The sequence below is a fragment of the Chiroxiphia lanceolata genome, chromosome 6, assembly GCF_009829145.1.
Source record: "Chiroxiphia lanceolata isolate bChiLan1 chromosome 6, bChiLan1.pri, whole genome shotgun sequence".
Lineage (NCBI taxonomy): Eukaryota > Metazoa > Chordata > Aves > Passeriformes > Pipridae > Chiroxiphia > Chiroxiphia lanceolata.
Window position 1 is genome coordinate 47,081,824 of NC_045642.1, and position 19,762 is coordinate 47,101,585.

General features: G+C 36.6%; 1 protein-coding gene across 1 annotated transcript in view; it reads left to right on the forward strand.

Annotated features, from left to right (window-relative positions):
• Nucleotides 1-19,288, forward strand: part of SPATA7 (spermatogenesis associated 7) — a 35,774-nt gene extending 16,486 nt beyond the window's left edge. Inside the window, exons 5-12 of the mRNA XM_032691286.1 lie at nucleotides 5,720-5,850; nucleotides 12,550-13,028; nucleotides 13,962-14,028; nucleotides 14,486-14,556; nucleotides 15,454-15,507; nucleotides 16,848-16,925; nucleotides 18,344-18,401; nucleotides 18,737-19,288. Of these exons, the coding sequence (XP_032547177.1) occupies nucleotides 5,720-5,850; nucleotides 12,550-13,028; nucleotides 13,962-14,028; nucleotides 14,486-14,556; nucleotides 15,454-15,507; nucleotides 16,848-16,925; nucleotides 18,344-18,401; nucleotides 18,737-19,228 (1,430 nt within the window). The 3' untranslated portion in view covers nucleotides 19,229-19,288. The remainder of the gene's footprint in view (nucleotides 1-5,719; nucleotides 5,851-12,549; nucleotides 13,029-13,961; nucleotides 14,029-14,485; nucleotides 14,557-15,453; nucleotides 15,508-16,847; nucleotides 16,926-18,343; nucleotides 18,402-18,736) is intronic.
• Nucleotides 19,289-19,762: the final 474 nt, after the last annotated feature.

Consider the following 19,762-nt stretch of genomic DNA (forward strand, 5'->3'; position numbering starts at 1 on the left):
AAAGTATTCTGAGAAGTTACCCACCACAAATCTATTTTAGCCTGATGGAACTTGAATACTTGGAGGGAGGGTGGTGAGAGACAGGGAGAGACAACAGTTCAAACTGACCAGTAATGTTGTTTTTCTGCTCTTTGAGGGGTTAGATTCAAGTGGAAATATCAGGAAGTGCATAATATTATGTAATTCTGTATTTAAATCTTAATTTTCCATGTGAACACAATATGTAGCTGTCTACCCTTTACATTATGAAGAGCAGAGATCTGTGAAAAGCTGTCTTACGTGTTTTATTGTTGCCGCTGTTTTACAGGACGCTTTCATAAAATCTCCCTATCTTTTTTTCTGTTGGGTCTTGTCCTTGTGTATGTATTTCTTAAAATAAAAGTTATGAGCAATTAATATAAGCTCTTTCAAGTCAAACACAGATAATTCTAATGTTTGTTTTTTCAGAGTTCAAGATTGTCTTTGGCAAAATGTTCTGGTATATTTATGCAGTTCAAATTTTCTACAGGGTTGGTGCAGGGTTCCACAGTTTCTGTGTAGTAGACTGTTGACAGACTGCTGTGTTCTTCATGCAGCTGACAGATGTATATAGGGGATGTTTGGTGAATGAGGACCTCATATGAGGTCAGAAGTGAATGGATTTGAGATAATCCTGTGGTTCTAGCCTCTCCTGAAGTGCCTATGAAAGATTTATGTCTCACTGTTAGGTTTTATATCCAAGCATTCGCAATTACCTGATTTTGCCATTAGTATCTTTGCCAAATAGTGTCACATTTCTGAAGTACATAACATCATGCAGACATTACTTTCTGTTTGATACAAGCAAGTCTTTAGTATCAAGCCTTTAATAAATACTTTGTCACCCTTTTTTGTGATGATTCCTCCCTTATTTGATGAAACAGTGCTACTGATAATGGATGTGAAGAAGAACTGCAGAGTAACCTCTTAGAATTATGAAAACTAAAACTTCAATATTAAGAAATTTCGATTGAGACTTACAAGAAACCTGAACTTCATAGCCAATGACAAAATTCAGTTTGCATTTGATGAGATCTCACACTGTGTGCTTAAATCTTGGTGTATTGGGGGGTTGTGTAGAGCTAGGAAACTGATAGTAAAAATTCTTAAGAACTTGATATGCTGAACACTGCAATTATGGTTGCTGCAGGCACTTCAAGCTCAGCAGAAATGATGTTTGTATGGTTTATCTGAAAAGAATTCAAAAGGGAAAAATAACCAGAAGTGTGTTACTGTAAAAATAGCTTATATAAAAACACAACGGAGAAATGCTCAGTATTGAATGAACTCAATTTAAATCTAACTTAATATTTCATGGTCTGCCCTGGGTTATTTACATCAAAAATGAAATAACTTGAAGGTTAACTGCCAGTTGTACTGTGATATGACATATGAGAAATTTAGGGACTGGAAATTCGGAGCAAAGGACAACCACTGGCATTCCAAATTGTCCTATTCTTCTAAGTGCAGAGCTTTCAAGCTGACTAGGACTGCAATATGCATGATTAGTTTGTTTCTTCCACGTTTATGGCATTTGTTTTATAACCCTGTGCATGTCCAGAAATAATGCTGCAGCCTAGACTTAAGAAAAAAGAATCAAGCCTTTAGGGGGAGTATTCTAATAGGGAAATAAAGCTTTGGAGCGGTGTGCTCTGCAAAAAGAGTATTTGCCTAGGCTGAAGTGTTCCTTCTATGACAGATTGATCAGTATTTTATAAGTATCTCTTTATGGGGAATGCTACAGTTTAACATCTAAAATTCATGGTCTTCTTGGGGCTTCCTCTCACTGGCAACAAAATTAAGAGAACAGATTCATGGGGTGGATGCAGTAAGTTACAGAATCTAGTTTCACAGACTGAATTTATCTGATACACAAAAATTAATACTTTTTACATTTTAATACATTTTCTCTTACTATACATCCTTGTGGTAGTTTTGAGCACAGTAGTTAATAAGATATAATTAATCTCAAAGTCTCTAATAATGCTTTTAAAGGGACTCATTATTTGGATCTATAGACTGTATTTCTTTATTCCTCAACATTTAGTTTTCCGTTTTTAAAGAGATGAAAAATAACCCAATGGTTTTCTTTTTTTCATTTATTTGTCACAAGGTGCTTATTATGATGTACCTTTCCCGTATTTAACTCTACATGTGTGTTATGTTTCTGGAGCCAATGTTCAGTAAAAGCTACTTGCAGTGAAATTATTAAGTTAACAAGTGCAATTGATGTTTACTTCCCACTAGTCTTTCACAGGATACCAAGGACACACTTGTCAAATTTAGTTTATTAACCTCTCTGAAAGCTAAAGAAGCTGTATCTGTAATTGATTTGAAGCAAAGATACCTTAAACAGCAAGCAACATTTTCAATTAACAGACAAATCTCCCTTTTAAAACTGCATATTTCTTCTTGAATGCTGGTCTCGTTCTTTCTGGGTTTAATGTAGTCACATTGCAGAACAAGTGGCTATGTATGACAGCCTTAAGTATCTTCTGCGCCAGTCAATTTTAATATTGTAATTAGTGCCTCAGAGGTTCAGGCAAATTTTCTCTCTGGCTAAAATCAAATGTGAAGACTGGATTCTCTAGTCCCTGCTTGGGTAAAGGACATGTGAAATAAGGGGAGGTAGGCCATGTTCATGTTTTCACACTTGTCTGTGTTACTTGCTGACTGCCCCAAGGCTGTCCTAACTTATCTCCAGCTGCCTGTTTACATCTACATTAACTCTTTTCAAGTAGTATTTCTCTATCCTGCTTTGCTGGATTTGCAATTCCTAGCTTTTACAGTCTGATCTAGCCTGAAAATTCGTACTTTGGCAGTAAGATGGGTATACTACTGGGATTTTCTGACATTCTATTTTGCATGTGTGTGTGCTGCCTTCCAGTATGCATGAGTGACTTTATGGCTTTTGGAACAAACTTAATGCATTAGCTGAGCTAAGCTCACTAAATTGCGGGTGTGAGGAAAAGACATTACATTTCCCATGCAGGTGACAGTAGTCCCAGTGGATCATTCTGGCATCCAAAGATGGCCTTAACTGGCATACTTACTGTTCTTTCATTCTTTAGTCTTGGACATAAGCCATGCTTTGGGTAAAAAGAGTCCCAGCATACAGTCCTGGAGGAGGTTTTTTTGTATCTTTGAATGCCAGTAGTAAAGGCAAAATCTGTGCATGTACATCAAATTTCAGTCTTCATCCTGTAAAGAGCAGAATAAGGACAACACAAGATTCTGTTTTGCAATAATATTCACACTGCTTTGCGCTTTACCTAAACACTCCTGTTAAGCAGGTGTAATAAAGCTTGTCTTGTCTTCGGCAAACATGATTTTCACCTGAGCACTTGAGTGTAAGGAGCTTGCAAGCACCTGCTTGCATTTACCATACTTCTGTGTGATTTGCATTTTTCTTTGTAGAGCTCTCATTCATGCATTTTTCCCTAGATACACATTCAGTACACATCAGCCATCACCATTTTTCCTGGACAGTGCAAAACGTGAGTTTTTACATCTTCCATGCATGTGCATACACAGACACACTGTATTAGCCCAGGATAAGTCATTATTTAACTCAAGCATATAAAACTTCTAACCTGTAGCTAATTTTTGAGGGCTTGTCTGTAACTTTTAAGACAAATGCAATTAGAAATAATAGTAATTTAGAATAGACACATAATAATAATTCAGTGTAGGAAGAAAAATATTCTATTTTAATTATTTAATAGTACAGTATATTTTGTCTGTCTTTTACAAGGTATATTTTTAATTCAGAGTTGTATATGTAGCATTTTTTACTTCAGCTAATATTTTTCCAGTAATAAAGGTAACTTCATATTGTACATACTCTAATAGCATATGCTGGATTAATCAGCCACCATAAAAGAAATTACTTTGTATTTTCCATATCCATTGTAAGAATTGAAGGAGAAAGAGGTATTTCCCTGAGCAATGAGAGCAAGGATTTTGCATCTGAAAGATTCATTTCTAGCTTAAAAGGGGACTGAAATCTTTAATAAAATGAATACACGTATTTAAATATTTCATGGAGATTAAAATGTGTGTAGGGTGCGTGTACACAGATGAATGCATTTTAAAGGTTGATTAAATGTCCTCAGATTGCTGTAGGTCTCAGCTGTCTAGAAGAATGTACCACAGCAATCCATGAAGTTATTTACATTTCCATGCATTAAGTAAAGTAGTGCATGTGAAGATTGGGGTCTAGCAGAGTGTGATACAATTACATTATGAAACCAAAGAAGAAATTCTGAAAGGCCTTTCTATGTGTCTGATCGCTGTGGAACTGTGTTAAGTGACTGAGAAATGTGGTCAGGAGTTAAAACAGGTTTCATTGAGCAGACAGACTTTAAAAGTGTCCTTGCTTATATAAACTCTCTTTTTTTCCTGATTGGAAATGAAATTATTAATGTTTTTTATCAGCCTCATTTGGATTTTTCAACTTTGTGAACTCTGAATACTGTGTACAGTTCTGGGCCCCTCACTTCAAGAAAGACATGGAGGTACTGGAGCATGTCCACAGAAGGGCAACAGAGCTGGTGAAGGGTTTGGAGCACAAGTCCTGTGAGGAGCAGCTGAGGGAGCTGGGGTTGTTTAGCCTGGTAAAAAGGAGCTTGTGAGGGGACCTTATTACTCTCTATAACTACCTGAGAGTGCAGCCAGGTGGGGGGTCACTCTCTTCTGCCAGGAACTAGTGACATGAAGAAAGGAAATAGTCTTAAACAGGGCCAGGGGAGGTCCAGGATGGACATCAGGATGAATTTCTTCATGGAAAGGCTTGTCAAACATTGGAATGGGCTGCCCACGGAGGTGGTGGAGTCACCGTCCCTGGAAGTGTTCAAGAAGTGATTGGATGTGGTACTTTAATGCTGTGGTTTAGTTGACAAACTGATGGTTGGTCAGAGGTTGAACTCGATGATCTTGGAGGTTTTTTCCAGCCTAAATGATTCTATGATACATATGTGACACCTAGTTGCTCACAATATAAAAATCTTTGGACTACAAGATAGCATATGTAGGTGACTGGTTTAGCTGACTTGTACACAGAAAATTTATCTGTCTTTTGAGCTTCTTTATCTGATGGCATCTGACTTATCTTCTGACACTGCACATGGGGTCTTGGACTGCAGACCGGTGTAGACTGATAAAAATTCCCCCATCCTGATCTGACAGTGGCCCTTTGAGACTTTTCTTTCTTTTTTTATGTTCTTGACGTGAACTTGCTTGTTTGGCTGTGGGTTTCTGTATTTGGGAGACTACTCCATGGTGTTATCATGGATTTTTTTGCATGTCAAATTTGCTAACAATAAAAGGTTTTTATTCTGAAATCCTGGATGAGAGTACAGTCAAAAGAGTTTTAGCTGTAAAAAAATGATAGCAAGCTTGTAAGTTTTTGAGCAGAGTGCTCTGCTAGCAATTCTGATCTTGGAATTCCTATATACTGGTGTTCATTGTGAGATAAGAATACTTCAGGAAAGCTAAGGCACAGCTTCAGCTACCAGCATAGTCTTCATTATTTTTATTCTAAGAATAGACATAAATTTTATAATTGCTTTGTGTTGGAAGTGGAATGTATCTCAATAGTCTGACTGTACTGAGCAATTGGAAACCACTGTGATGTTTTCAAATCACTTAGGAAAAAAAAGAATATTTTAGTTTGGATCTAACAATTTGTCTCTTCCCTAAGTTGCTGACCAGCAAAGAAGAGAGAAACTGAAAAAGAAGATAGCCAGGTGTAAAGAGAAAATGAGTGTGTGTGAAACTGTCTCCCGATCCAGCTCAGGAGACAGTGGAAGGCTGCCATCCTCTTTCGGGAAGGTAGGTATTTTAAGTTTGCTAAATAGATGCTATCATAGACTTGCCTTCCATAACAACAGCTGATCACTGCTCTGCAGCAGCTCTAGAGCGAGGGCTGGAATACTTCATGCAGCAGAAAATAGACATCTGTGAGCTCCATACATTCTAACCCTCCTATTACGTACAGCGCCACCCCCCTGCCTCTTCTGCCCTCTTTGTCTCTCCTGAAGAGCCTCTAACTGTCCAACGGGGCACTCCAGTTACAGGTCTCATCCCACCAGCTTTCACTTATGCCAGTGATGTCAAATCTCTGGGACTGCGCCAAAGCTTCGACCTCCTCTTGTTTGTTCCTTTTGCTATGGGCAGTAGTGTAGAAACATTTCAGGTGTGGTACATTGTAGCCAATACCTTGTGAAGTAGATTGAGGGATCCCCTGAGTGCTCCTTTTCTCAAGTTTTGGCTCACCATTTTGTGTCACTGACACCAGTGAGTCATTAAGTGCAAACTGTAACTGAGCCTTCTGGTAGAAGGGTAGGCAGTGGAAGTAATTGGGCTGTCATACATTCATGCTAGAAATGAAGCCCTATTTAAACTTTATTTCGTTTGCCAAAGTATACATTGATTTCTTTGTTCGTACACCAAGGGACAATTCCTCTGTTTAAATCGTTAGATGTCCTTTAATGCATTGTGAGGATGAATTAGACATGCTAATTGTATTTCTGTAGCCATCAGCATATATTATTGATAAGTGACAGCTGGAAAACAAATTCCTAATACCTGATAAAGCATATGATATAGAGGATTTTTCCAGTAATCATATTATTGCTGGTGCCATTAGGAAAAAGCTGAATATACATCCTCTGCTTGGGAACTGCTCCAAAAATTGTTTTGTTGAATTAGGACATTTCTGGGTTGGGGTGAGAGTCAGCACAAATTTGAAGCAGTCAACCTTGGAATAGTCTGGGTTTCCAAGAAGGTAATGGCAAGAGAAGAACGTGGTCCTGTGCTTAATGAACATCTTACAAGATAACAGAAGCGTGTAAGAAAAGGAGACGAGCAGAATTCTCCTCAATTTGCCACTGTTACATTTAAATGTAAGAACACAATAGTTAGAAATTCCTTTCATAATGCATAACTTTTTGCCTAATAAAGAATAACATACATATATATGTATATAAAGATATAACCCTTGTCATTCTGACAGTGTTAATGGCTGACTAGGTTGTAGGCTACATATGTGCTAACCAGCTTTGATGTATGCACCTGACTTTCTATTTTCAAATGGCTTCATTCATTAGCATTCACTTTTTACGTATTCTATCAAGTTTGGTGCCTTTATTTCATCATTTTCATTATGCACGTACCTGCATTTATTACTATTTAATGCTACAGCAGAGCACAGGATCAGTTTTGAGACTCTGCTTTGTGCCTGGTAAAACCAAAAAGAAATAAAAATAATTTCTCTAAATTATATAATAAATGTTATACATATCTTAAAATCTGTGTGATTTAGTTAGTGTATTTTGTTATACACTGAGCTAACTATGAAACTGAATAGTTGTAATGTGTCTTGAGCATGACTGGCCTGCTCTTAGTTTTGTACTAGGGTTTAAGTGCTCAGTGAATTCAGAACAGTGAATTCTTTACCTTTATATGTAGTTGTAAATGTAATGTTACTGTGATATGAGAATCTACTATGATATGTAGTGAACAGAGAAAGTGCTTATTAGACTTCATTACTGACTTTTTGAAATAATTAGTGATTGTCATCAAAAGAGTTATTTTGGTCAGAGATAAGAAAATTGCATCCAGAACTGTGGGTTAAGATGTGATAGAAGTTTATGGTGCAGCATGAATTTCTCTACTTCTGGCAGAAGACCTAAGTGAGAAGCAAAGGAAGAGGCTCGCTCTCAGATGTCACAATAGAGTAGCCTTCGGATCTGTGGGACTGCTAGAACCTAAATTACTTCGAAGACAGTAGTGTCTCTCTCACAGCACAGTAGAAGGACAAGGAGGCATAAGATGCCGTGGGGACAGCTGTACTTCTCTTCTGCTCCTCTCTTTTCATGCAGCATAATAATGATGGTGACACCATGTGTGAAAGTTAATCAAAATAGGATGTTAAATTACAGATACAGATGCTGAAAGGGCTGCTAACTTTGTGGTTGTGTATCTTTGTGAATTATGTAATTTTTAAGCAAGTATTTAGAGACTTAATTAGACAGAAAATATTGTGACACCTATGCATACTGAAATCCTTAGATTTTTATTTTTCTATACAAACTGATGTGCGTTTTTAAACATTTATCTGAGTTATTCAATAGGTCAAGTTGGATGAAGCTCAATGTGACTTATCTCTGAAGCAAGAAAACCTGAATTGAGCTGGCCACAAGTAAAATCTATTATTTGAACAACTTGGCATTTCATATCCCATGTTCAAGTAATCCTATTAATAGGCATTTCTGGCTGCTAATGATGTTTTAAAAGAAGTTAATCCATGCCAAAAGCCAGTTGAAGGAAGGCTACTTCACAGGAGGTTATATTTTCTCTTTTAACTGTTTGAAGTATGGTTGCCATTGCTTTGACATTTCAAGATCTCTTTCAGTCTGTTTTTTGAGACTTTTTTGTTTTCTGAAGAATTAGTTAGGACCATCTGCTTGTGCATATGAAATACAGATTGCAAAACACCATTAACTGTTTCTAGTCTCTCTTGTTAATTTTGTATGCAACATACATGTGTGGCTATGTGAAATGTCTACTCAAATGCCTTATATTTGAAGATTTATTATACTGTTATGTTATTAACAGTCTGAAGATGTATTGTGCTTGAAATAGTTCTGTCAGAGTGAGAGATATGACTAAACAAAGCAGAAAAACCTTCTGAGCATCAAAGAAAGTTGTTTTCATCAGGAATGTTCAGTACAGATTTCCTTTCAGGCTTTGTAGTGACAATCACCTCGCATGCTGGTTGCTCGAATTAATACATTTCCATATGCACATTCAGTAATACCCCTTATTAATAATATCACAGTATTTGATGAAAGTAGGAACCTACCACAGTGTACACACATACACACCCACACATACATAAGAGGAAAGAGTGTAACAGGAACATAGTTTTGAAAGAGAAGAATAGTTATTGTTGATGCCAGTATGCAAACTGATTGTATTCATAGAGGGTCCAGTTTGTTCACATATTTGTGTTGAGTGTTCTCTCTTGACTGTATCAGTTTGTAACAGATGACATGCAAGGGTTTTATGACAGCAGCATCTCTAAAGGCAGCTTTAAAGAGACCTTTTCTCTGTCCAGGCATTGGAGAGCAGGCACTCAGCCTGCTTACAGCAATATGCAAATGGCTTATAAATGGAACTGTCTCAAGTTAAAAGAATCACACATTTATTTCAAAATTGCAGCTTCTGTACCTTGGCAGTGCAGTTCATAAAGCATCTCTTCGATCTCATTTTATGATGGTAGATGAACTATTCTGTTGGAAGACCTTTTCATACGAGGACAAGTTAATTTCAAGATTTAAATTCATCTTAGTGTAACTTCAGTGACCCCAGTGAAAGCTGCCTTGGACCTTTTATGTGAAAAAGGATTTGGCAAGATTTCTCTTCAAAGTTTGGTTTTTATAGGGCAGCTGATACTTCAGTGGCTTTTGAGTTGAGAAACTAAACTTCTTTTCTTTTAGAAAGTAAAAGTAACTTCCAGAGAAATCTGGATTCTTTCTCTGTGTTACTACTTTTGCCCATCAGATGACAGTAGTATGCTTTGATCTATATTTATTGAATTTTCTTTTCCACAGAGTCCATGAAGATTCAGATGTCCTCTCTATACAAGCATGATGCAAGCATTATTCAATTTAGCCAAGTTTTGTGACCAATAAAATTGAAGCATAAATATGTACTTTTTGAAACCTTTTTAAAGGGGTTGCTGAAGTGTGTCATCGAGTAAATTTGTATCTTTGAAAACAAATTACAGTTGTTTGAATGAATAGAGTAGGAACATATATTGGTAAGCAAGATATGAGTCAAGATTTTTGACTCCAAATTACAGTAGTTATAGTTCTTGATAGTTCTAATATCTAAAGCTGTGATATTACTGTGGAATAGTTTTTTAATTGTATCTGAACAATAAAATGAAATTTATTTTAATCACTGTGCTACTGCATATTTGTAGCCATGTTTTTGTCTTCTTTGTGTTATTTTTTTGTTTCCTACCTAAACATCTGATGTTTTTATAGATAACAGACTAGAGAAGAAATTGAACATATTTGGTTACAGTTCATCTGCCTGTAGCAACACAGGTGTACAAATAATCTTCTGAAGGTTTGGAGACAAATTGCAGGCAAACATCATTTCTGACACTCCTTAAATCTTTTTGAAGTCACCAACGTAGTTCCTTGTTCCTGATAATGTTTCTTTTTGTATTTGAAGGCAGAACTTCCTAGTTTAGGCAGTAAAGTTTTACAGCAGGATAAGGACTTTGAAAGACTTTTCTTCTTTCTCAGTACTTGAGTGAGAACATCTCACAACTGACACAAATACAGCATAGGGTTCCAATTCTCTCTAGTCACTTGGTCTCTTCTACTTATGAAACATTTGAGGAGGAAAAGAAAAGAACTACCCTAAGCTTCTTCATATGTAAGGAATGCTTAAATTTAGGATATTGCTACATCAATCCTGTAACTTTGTCTTGTTTTAGGATCAGCTCAACTGCTTCAGAGGAATAGAACATGTCACTTTCATGAGGTGTAGTTGAGTAATTGGCCAATATTTTGGCCTTTATACCTTTTCTTAGTTACTATTTTGCATAGGGCAGGGAACCAATCATCATATGCTCACAAATGCTTCTACAATCTGATTTATAGTGCAGCTCCATGAATTAATTTAGCCACTCAGAATAAAAAATTTACAAGAAAAAATAAGATAATATACAGTGAAGGATATGGAATTAGCTTTTCAAAACATCTATATAGGTGGATTCTGAAACTTTCCAGTCTTGTCTGTTCTCTGTAGTGCTGAGCTACCATTGCAAGTACTTTGTATGCAAACAATCACACTGGTAAGCCTTGTTATACTGCTTGCTAAGGCATTTGTTTGGCATTGTAACTGCATGTTATCAGTTCAGCATTTAATTATGCTGTAGTAGTAAAATAAAGTCAGCTGACACCATCAAGAAGAGCTCATTTTGCTTCAGCTAACTAAAAAAATAGCTCTTTGCATTAGGCATCAGCAACTGTGGACATTGGGGTACTGGAATACTGTAGATAGGTCTTACTGATGTGAGAGAAAATAGTTGTGAAGGAAATATATGGTGTGACAGCAGTGTGATCTGTGACTTAATTTTCATGGTAAAATACCTGCATTTTTAATATTCCTCTAAATAATGTTTACTATATGCCACAAGATGTATATTCATCATATTTGAGCTTCAATTTAAAATATTAAGTGTTTGTTAAAAACCTCAGTTAGCCTTAGAAATTGAATTTTCTTCTTAGGAAACACCTCTACTTGTATACATGCTTCTAAATCTTATAGCACTTTGTTGCTGATGATGTGGACCTGTATGAACTGCCTAAGTGTAAGGAAAGTATGATAATAATTTCAAAAAGTCAGCTGTTGGTTTTGAATTGGATTTTCTCAGTTGTTGTTTTATTTTAGTTATTTTGCCTTGCATTTTACTGATTTGCATGGTAAAGCAATGAGATCTTCCAGAATAACAGTATCCTCAACTTATGTCCCTCACTGCTGCACTGTAAGCACTGTCTCTGGGAGTTATGGTGCCAGGTAGTTTGAGTGCACACAATGTGAGTCATCTCTTCTCCATCACACAGTTGTGTGTAACAGAATTTCATAGTTATACATGCGGTTGAAATAAATTAGTTTATACAAAATTTTGTTTGCTGATAGGCTTCTGGCTTAATCTTCTAGTTCTGCAGAATGCCTGCCCTTGGAGATTGTAAAATATTATACATAATTTTCCCTGACTGACAGAATATTCAGTGCATGGCTCTATCCTAGGTAGGAAAGGAATATACAACAGCTGTTTTGATAAGGTGCTTTCTGACTTTTCAGAAACATTGTAAAGCACATTTATGAATGTGCATACCCTGTCCAGGTATTTATGCTTTGAAGTTGCAAATTTTTCAAAATTTTCTCTATGACAGAAATAAAATTTCTATTTAATTGTTCTTTCTCATTTAACAAAAAAAAATAAATTTTAAGATGCCACTTAGAGTTAGTTGTGTTTCTGTCTTACTTGTCTTTACCACAGTGTCATAATGCAATTCAGGAATAATGTTGAATTTAAACATGGGATAATTATGAGTAATGTCTACCTTAACTTCCCTGAGCATACCCAGATAAAATAATTTGCTACAGTGCAATGAATACTTGACTTCAAAAAATGTATTGAGCCTTTGGACTCATACAAAATGATTAAACTCTTGGTTTGATGTAGGCATCAATTTTCTGTAACAGAGCACCAATGTTTTGCTACTGAAGCAAACTATTTGCTTATTACTCTCTTTATTTCCTGTGATTAGGTTTGTAAATCTGTTAATACTGGGGCTGCTCTGAAACCAGTTTGATATTACAAAAAGTGGAAGTTCTTACACAGAAAATACCTCCAAGTTGGTAACAATAATAGGTGAGAGTCCATCGTGAGCAAAGTTGGTAACTTGCAAAGCAATCAAATGTTGTTTTATTTTTTTCTAGAGTTTCTTGGAAGAGGAAGACAAGGATGGTCTTTTCCCCTGTGCTGGCCAGGCAGAGGACCTATCTAGAGCACTGTCTCCTTATGGCGAGCATGGCTTGGTTCACACTAGTCCAGTAAAATATGCCACAAAATGCTCTCGAAATACATCTAGGGCATCTTGCTCAACCTCATGTATCAGTACATCAAGGCCACCAAGAAACTACTCTGGACTTTCATGTCGTCACTCTACTGATAGTTCTGTGAGCACTAGTCATTCCCAGAGATGTCAAAGAAGCAGCCCCAAAGTATGCAGCGGGGATCTTCTAGAGAGGCACTCTGAATACTTCACTAAGAGCCGAAAACCTTTTACTCCACGCACCTTAATATCAGATGCTAAATCTTTCCTGTTACAGTACAGATATTACACTCCTGCTCGAAGGAAAAAGAAGAAACCCCGCAAGCAGCGTGTGGAAGTTCAGACACAGACCGATGTGATCAGGTACAGAGATTGAAACTTTATTTTGAAACTCTAGAATTTAGATGTTATCATAACAGTATCTGCATAAAAGCAGCATGTTTTCTTTCATTTACATTTGTATTAAACCACAATAATTGTTCTGAAGTTATTGTAGATATGCCTTAGCAAAAGCTAAGGAGGAACTGGTTTTATCTATACAAATTGGATATAAAGTGCTGCTAAATTCAAACTGTGGGATCTTGCTGGTGATAGTCATTCCCTCTCTGTTCCCTAGGCTCTCTCTGGTGTATAGTTGTGCTTTCTGTCTTGTTAAGAATTAACAAGTGTAAAGCATGCAAGTAGTTCCCCACTATTGCCCCTGTAGTCTCATACTTTCCAGTTTGTTAATACATCATGCAGTTCTTCATTGCCTTTTTATGACTTGAATTTAAATACCTTCACATATACCTTATATGAAATATTTTAAACAAAATTAGTGTCCTTCTCTTGCATTGAACTTCTTAGCAAATTGAACAGTTTTGATTAAGTTCTAGTTTTACTGATACTACCTCATAGTAGGAATTTCCTAAGACTGGAATTATGATAGCTTCAGCTCCATGTTGAAACTGTTGATTTTCTGGCTGGGGGTCATCTATATTCCTGGTGCACTTTTAATTTTAGGATCATCTCCATTCTTAATTCTGAACAATTATTTTGGATAATTTAGCTATCCTCTGTCAATATGCAGTGAAATTATGGATTTGGATCACCTGTGAATGACTATTGTTACCCTTCAAAATGAACTATAACTTTGCTTTATTATGTGAACGGAACTCTGGCAGAAATTTTCTAAACTGTCTGGTACTAGGTTCCGTTCAGAGGAACAGGAAATTTGCACAGTGGCACTGATATTCTAATCCTGCATATTTTGAAAGTAACCTACTTGGAAATCTAATACCTTTCTAAATTTTGTAGGTTTTCATGTGCAGAGAAAGTGTCTGGGGGAAAAGTTATGACTGAACAGCAGAAGATAACATTGAAGGTAATAATACATCTATCAGTCATCTGGGTTCTCTTAACCACACCCCTCACCGTCATTGTGGGATATGTACTTCATTGCTGCCTCAGCAATATACAGCTGATTTAGGTTTTGTTTTCTGTATTGCCATGAGATGAATTAGTTCTGTAGAGGAGAGAGAGTTTCAGAAGAATGAGTGGAAACAATAAGGAAAAATATAGAGGCACATGAAGAGATATCTTGATTTGTTTTTCAGTTGTTTCTATAAGTGCACTATCAAATATCTGTTAAGGTCATAGATAACTGGTACGTGACTTTTCAGCAGAAGAATGTGTGCCTTTTTTTCTGTTTACCCAGTTTTTCAGAAAAGACATAAAATCTGTAGGGCTGCTTGATCATAGAGAGTTATTAGATTCATTTTAATGGTTCAATTTTCCATGTATTTGCACCAATAATAAAGATTTTTACCTCTGTGTTGTAGGCTGAAGATAGAAGATATACTGTGGATGAGCCTGACAGAGGAATAGGTGCTTGTCCATGCGCCATCCTAAGGTGCCTGATTTACAGCAGGAAGGAATATTTGAAGTGTTCCTCCTTGCTTTCTGTACAGCTGGTTCTTAGGCCATAATCCTTCCCTACCATTTCTCTGTATAAGTTTCTTCTCACAGGACTTCTGTTTGGTTGTTTTTTACGTAAATGGTCCAACTTCAAAATTCATTATTTTCTTACGACAAAGTTCCACTGGGAAGCCAGTTAAGAAAGAGAGCTCTAAAATACACGAGTATTTTTGTCAGAAGTGAGAGTGATGACACGTTAATACAGCTGTTAATTCTGTACATCTGAGCTCACACTGTAACTAAATACTGGATTGGTATGCCAATTGGTATTTCCCTTTAGGAAAAAGTGTCTCCAGGCATCCAGCCTTTTGAATCTACAATATGTGAGAATTGTAGACCAGAAGTATTTCCCACATCTTTTTCTGAAAACATAACACTGAGATTTAGAATACTGCTACAATGCAAAAGCAGTGTTGGAAATCAGGCCAGAACCCAAGGGCTCTGAGCTTATTCTCCTCGTTGCTGACCTAAATGTTGGCCTGACTTGCTGATTTGGTCTCTGCCCTTGTCATACAAAGGCATTTTTGTCTGAAGAAAAAAATGTACTCTGAGTTTAAAAAGCACTTATGAATAGTGGAGGTCAAATCGCATCTGAAGCAGCACTGAGGTCTTTTGAGCACTGCATCTAGTGAGGTTTTGTAATACTTTTGAACCATAGTCTTTCAGGCTTCAGTGTAAGCAATGGATTTTGCTCCTGGAGCAGGGTTTGCGGGTGTTCTGGTGGCACAAGGGGAAGTGGCACAGCACGTCTCTAGAAGAAAATTAAATGCAAGGTAGTACAAAGGGAGTTTAGAATGTTGTTCTCTTTCTTGCCCTCTGATCTTCTGATTAGAGAGACATCGTTGAATTCTCAGAAGTCTTCACCAAGGAAGACTGTCGAGGCTCAGTAAGTATGCTTAAACTATTTTTCTGCTCATTTACATCATCAAACTAGAAAGCTTTCCTCAAAACTGATGAACTTGAAACAGTAAATAAGGACTCCGAATAAACTTCACCATTTGCAGAATTGATATGATTATGATTTTTTATGAAGTACTTAAAAATTTTTAAGAAATACTTAAAAATTTTTATGTGATTCTAAAAATTAAGACAAGTCATTATATTTTCAGAAGATGGATAGACTTCTCTTCTTGTACAGTGACTATGGTTTAACTTTCCATTTCTGTTTTGGTCTGTAATCTCTGAAACAAATATTGGCAAATAAAATACCAAATTGAAGGGCATTCTTACCACATTTCTGCACTGAAATTTGATGAGAATTAGAAGAGGTTTGAGTTATATTCAGAAACATTGCCAATGCTTTATCAAATGGCCTTGGGAAAGTCAGTTAATTCTTTGTGCTTTAGGACAGGCTTGTTCCTGCCTAACTTTGAGCATACAGTATCAAAGATCAGCTGTAGATATCTTTCTCGAGGGAAGTAAAATTATAATCTTTAGTCTGGATGACAAATTTTATGTAATGAAAGTCATGCAAGATGTATTCCATTTTTTCTCTTTGTTAAAACTGAAGGATGATTCAGTAGAGTTTGGATGGATACTTTGGGAGATTTCAAAAGATGCTGTGAAAGAGAAACAGCACTGGAATATTTCCTTTTGAGGTTTTCTTTTTTGTTGTTTTTCAAGCAGAACTCCAGACTTAGAGAGTCTCCCATTTAGAGCAATTGGCATCAACATGGTTTTAAGAGGTATCACACAGAGATAAATTTGTTCCAAGAGGTGAATGTCACGTCTCACACTAAAAAGATTTTGTACATCAAAGAGATGTCTTTGAAAGGAGTGGAGGCTGTCAAATAAGCACTTAAATTTTTCTGAGCTTCCATTTAGGACTAGCAATTTTCAGCCATAGTCAGATTCTCTAGAAGCTCCTTTGGAAACCTTTACCCAGAGCATCAAACTGCAGTTGTACACCTTCTTGAGTGCAAAGCAGGTTTTGAATGCTTTCCAGGATTTGCTGATTTCCTCACTCAGGATCTCTGTGCTAAATTATACCACAACAGAAAGTTAGCATAAACACAAAGCACCATAGCAACCTTTCTAACAGTCTCATATTTTGCAGATTGAATGAAAGGTTTAGTTTGTCCTGATAGACTTGTCTTTTATGAAAAATAGCAGCTGTTATAATCTTTTTAATGGCCTTTCTCATGAAGATGGTTAGACCTACTACATTGTGTCATATGTGTCTCTTTTTTAAAACATTTGACATTCAGTTTTCTATTCTCCCTGCAGAGAAGAGGAGCTTTTGTATTTAACTTTCATTGAAGATGTAACAAATGAAATTCTTAGCCTTGGCCTATTTTCTAACAGGTAGGTTACTGCTGTTTTCAGTTTTGTAACACTAGGTTAGAAATACATGAACTCAGTAAGAAAGGGAAGTGGTGATTAGTAATCATTTCTTTGCCTTTAAGAATATATATACACAATTGCCACTTGCTTTTGTTTTGTTTCCTTTTCTGTTTTGCTCTGTGTAAGAAAGGGGAACTGTGAAATACCTTTGGGTCATCTAATTTGATCTGCTGCTATGTACCATGAGATCAAAGCTTCTGTTAGAAACTGACCTGGAACCATAGGTGGAATAATGCTAACAAAAAATCATTTCACTTTGTGGCATCTGTTTTGCTAAATTAACTTAGTTACTAATCTTTCACAAAACAAATCCTCCATCTCCCTTCTCTCCTTATTCCTGTTCCAGTACAAATTCAGTCTTCAACATGGGTTGCCAGGATTACATTCTGTTTTAGATAAAGGTTCACCAGTTGCTAAATCAGGATTTTTTCAATAATTAAACAATAAATGTATTTGAGTAGTACTCTCCTAAATTCTTTTCCATACCAGTTCTTTCTGATAAAGAACTCTCAGTTTATGTGAAAAACCCTACAGTATTTCTGGTACAGAATTTTAACCCACTTTTGTAATTGCACATTCAAAGCAGTCTAATTTCATAATATTCTGATCTTCCTCTCGGTTGATAATTTCCCCAGCTGTTTCTCTAGTCTATGCACTCTCTTGTTTTTTTCTTCTCATGTCAAGGCTATCAATGAGAATGTTAAGTATAGTCAGTAAAAAAATTAGCAAATTTAGAAAGCAGTCTTCGTCTGGTCCTTTTTTGCAGTAATGTTGTCTTCCCTTAATACCCTTCTTGCACTATTTTTTAAAAAAATAATTTCTCATGTAAACTAGATTAAATTCACTTGACTTTCTGAAAATGTGTTCCAGTGACTGTGTACCTCAGTTGTCACAGAACACTTTGTCTGCAGAATTTTTTTTCTCATTCTACTTAAGCAATGGAACAGAACTCTTAGGACTGAGGACTTTTCTCTGGATTTTTCTTACCAAAGCTGGATTTTACTCTTTCCTTCTATTTACTCTTGTGTACGTCAGCCAGTGTGGTGGAATTTAGAGATTTTGGATACTTTAGCATGCCAGTAGAACCACCACTGGATTGTTAGCATCTCCCACCATATTGACCCAATAGAACAAACACACACAGAATTGTGCTACAAATCACCCTGTGGTTACCACCTGCTGCCCAAAGCTGGGTCTGCCTGCTAAGCACGTGTCCAGTGGGTTACCAACCACAGGTTTGTGACAGAGCATAGTTGAAACAGTCTTAGTGGTCCCATTCAGATAAGAAATGAAAATAAAAAAACTACAGCCATTAATTTATATAGATCTGTTGAAAATTGGTTTTATTGCTGTGCAATAATTTGATTTTTCATGTGTAGGGTTCTGGAACAACTGTTTGAGTGTCATATAGAAGAAAATAAGCACCGTTTGGATGAGGTAGGTGTTGACCCTATAATAGTCTCTCTCTCTGCATATGACTTAGGTGACATTTCCAAAGTGTAGTGGTAGTTTTGAGGATAAAGGTAACCAGAATTCTCAGTGGGAAGCCTCTCTCTCCATAAATGAGATTTTCAGATTCGTGGATCATGGCAGATCAGGAGTCACAGGGACAGTGACAAAAAACTCAGTTTGCTGACACTCACTCTGTAATTTAGTCACTTGATTGCAAGCAGCCTCTGTTTCCTTCTGTCAGAATTAAGCCCTGAGTCTGAGCAGTGCTCGGGTGCTGTGGGGCTGGAGAAATGTCACTCTGTTCTTTCCTTACCCCCCAGGCCAAAATGCGCCACATGTTGGATGTGCTGAAAGCAGACCTCGGATACGGCCCAGACAGCGAGGCAGAGCAAACCTATGAAAGCTGTGAAAGCTTTGACTCACTGGATCTGCAAGAGTTTGATACTGTGGAAGAGCTCGAGTTTTCCCATAAAGGTCACAGGGTAAGAAAAGCCACAAAAAGTGAAGAGTTCTTTGAGACCATGGATTTATCATTAAAGGAACCAAACAAATGTGAATCACCATTATGCAGGGAAATGTCAAAGGAGACACAGAGCATGGAGGACTTTTCAGAACACATGGCAGAAATTATGGATGCTGGGACAGAGTCTGATTCTTGTGTGAAATCTGAAGAACACACAGTCACTTCACCCACATGTGAGGCAACTTTAAACTTGATTGCTTGTGACAGTGATTTGGAAGTCAGTAAGGAACTTGATGATCTTGAGGAAAGCTTTGCAGAGGCCCTTCAGATCTCACATGGTTATTCGTAATAGTAGCCAAAACTTAAACAGGAATAAAGCTACTTCTGTGGTGAACTGCCATTTGTCAAACAGTAGTAAATTATTTATTTTCAATTTATTTCTGTTTAAATATTGCTAAGATCTCTCTAGCAGGATACTATTAATTGGGCATTAATTAATCTCTGTGTCAATGTAGACTCTAAAGGGTCAGTTATCAAAAGAATTTTGTATATTTTGCCTATAATTGTATAACTTGGAACAAACTTTGAGAATACTAAAATTCGATTTATATTTTTAAAACCTGTAATAGTAAGTTATGAAATATTTATTGTTTTAAATAAATTAATTGCTAGTGCAGTTGTGCTCCTGCTATAAAGATCCAAGATTTTGTAGTCTGCAAGAATTCAGCAACTTAACATCAATTTAACATCAAACAATGTCCTCTTCCAGAATGGACAAACAAGTCCAGTGTATATTACAGTATGTTGGCACTCACAGAACACTACAAATGAAAAATCAAATTATTTCACAGGAAGAAAACCAACTTTAACAGAGCTACATAAA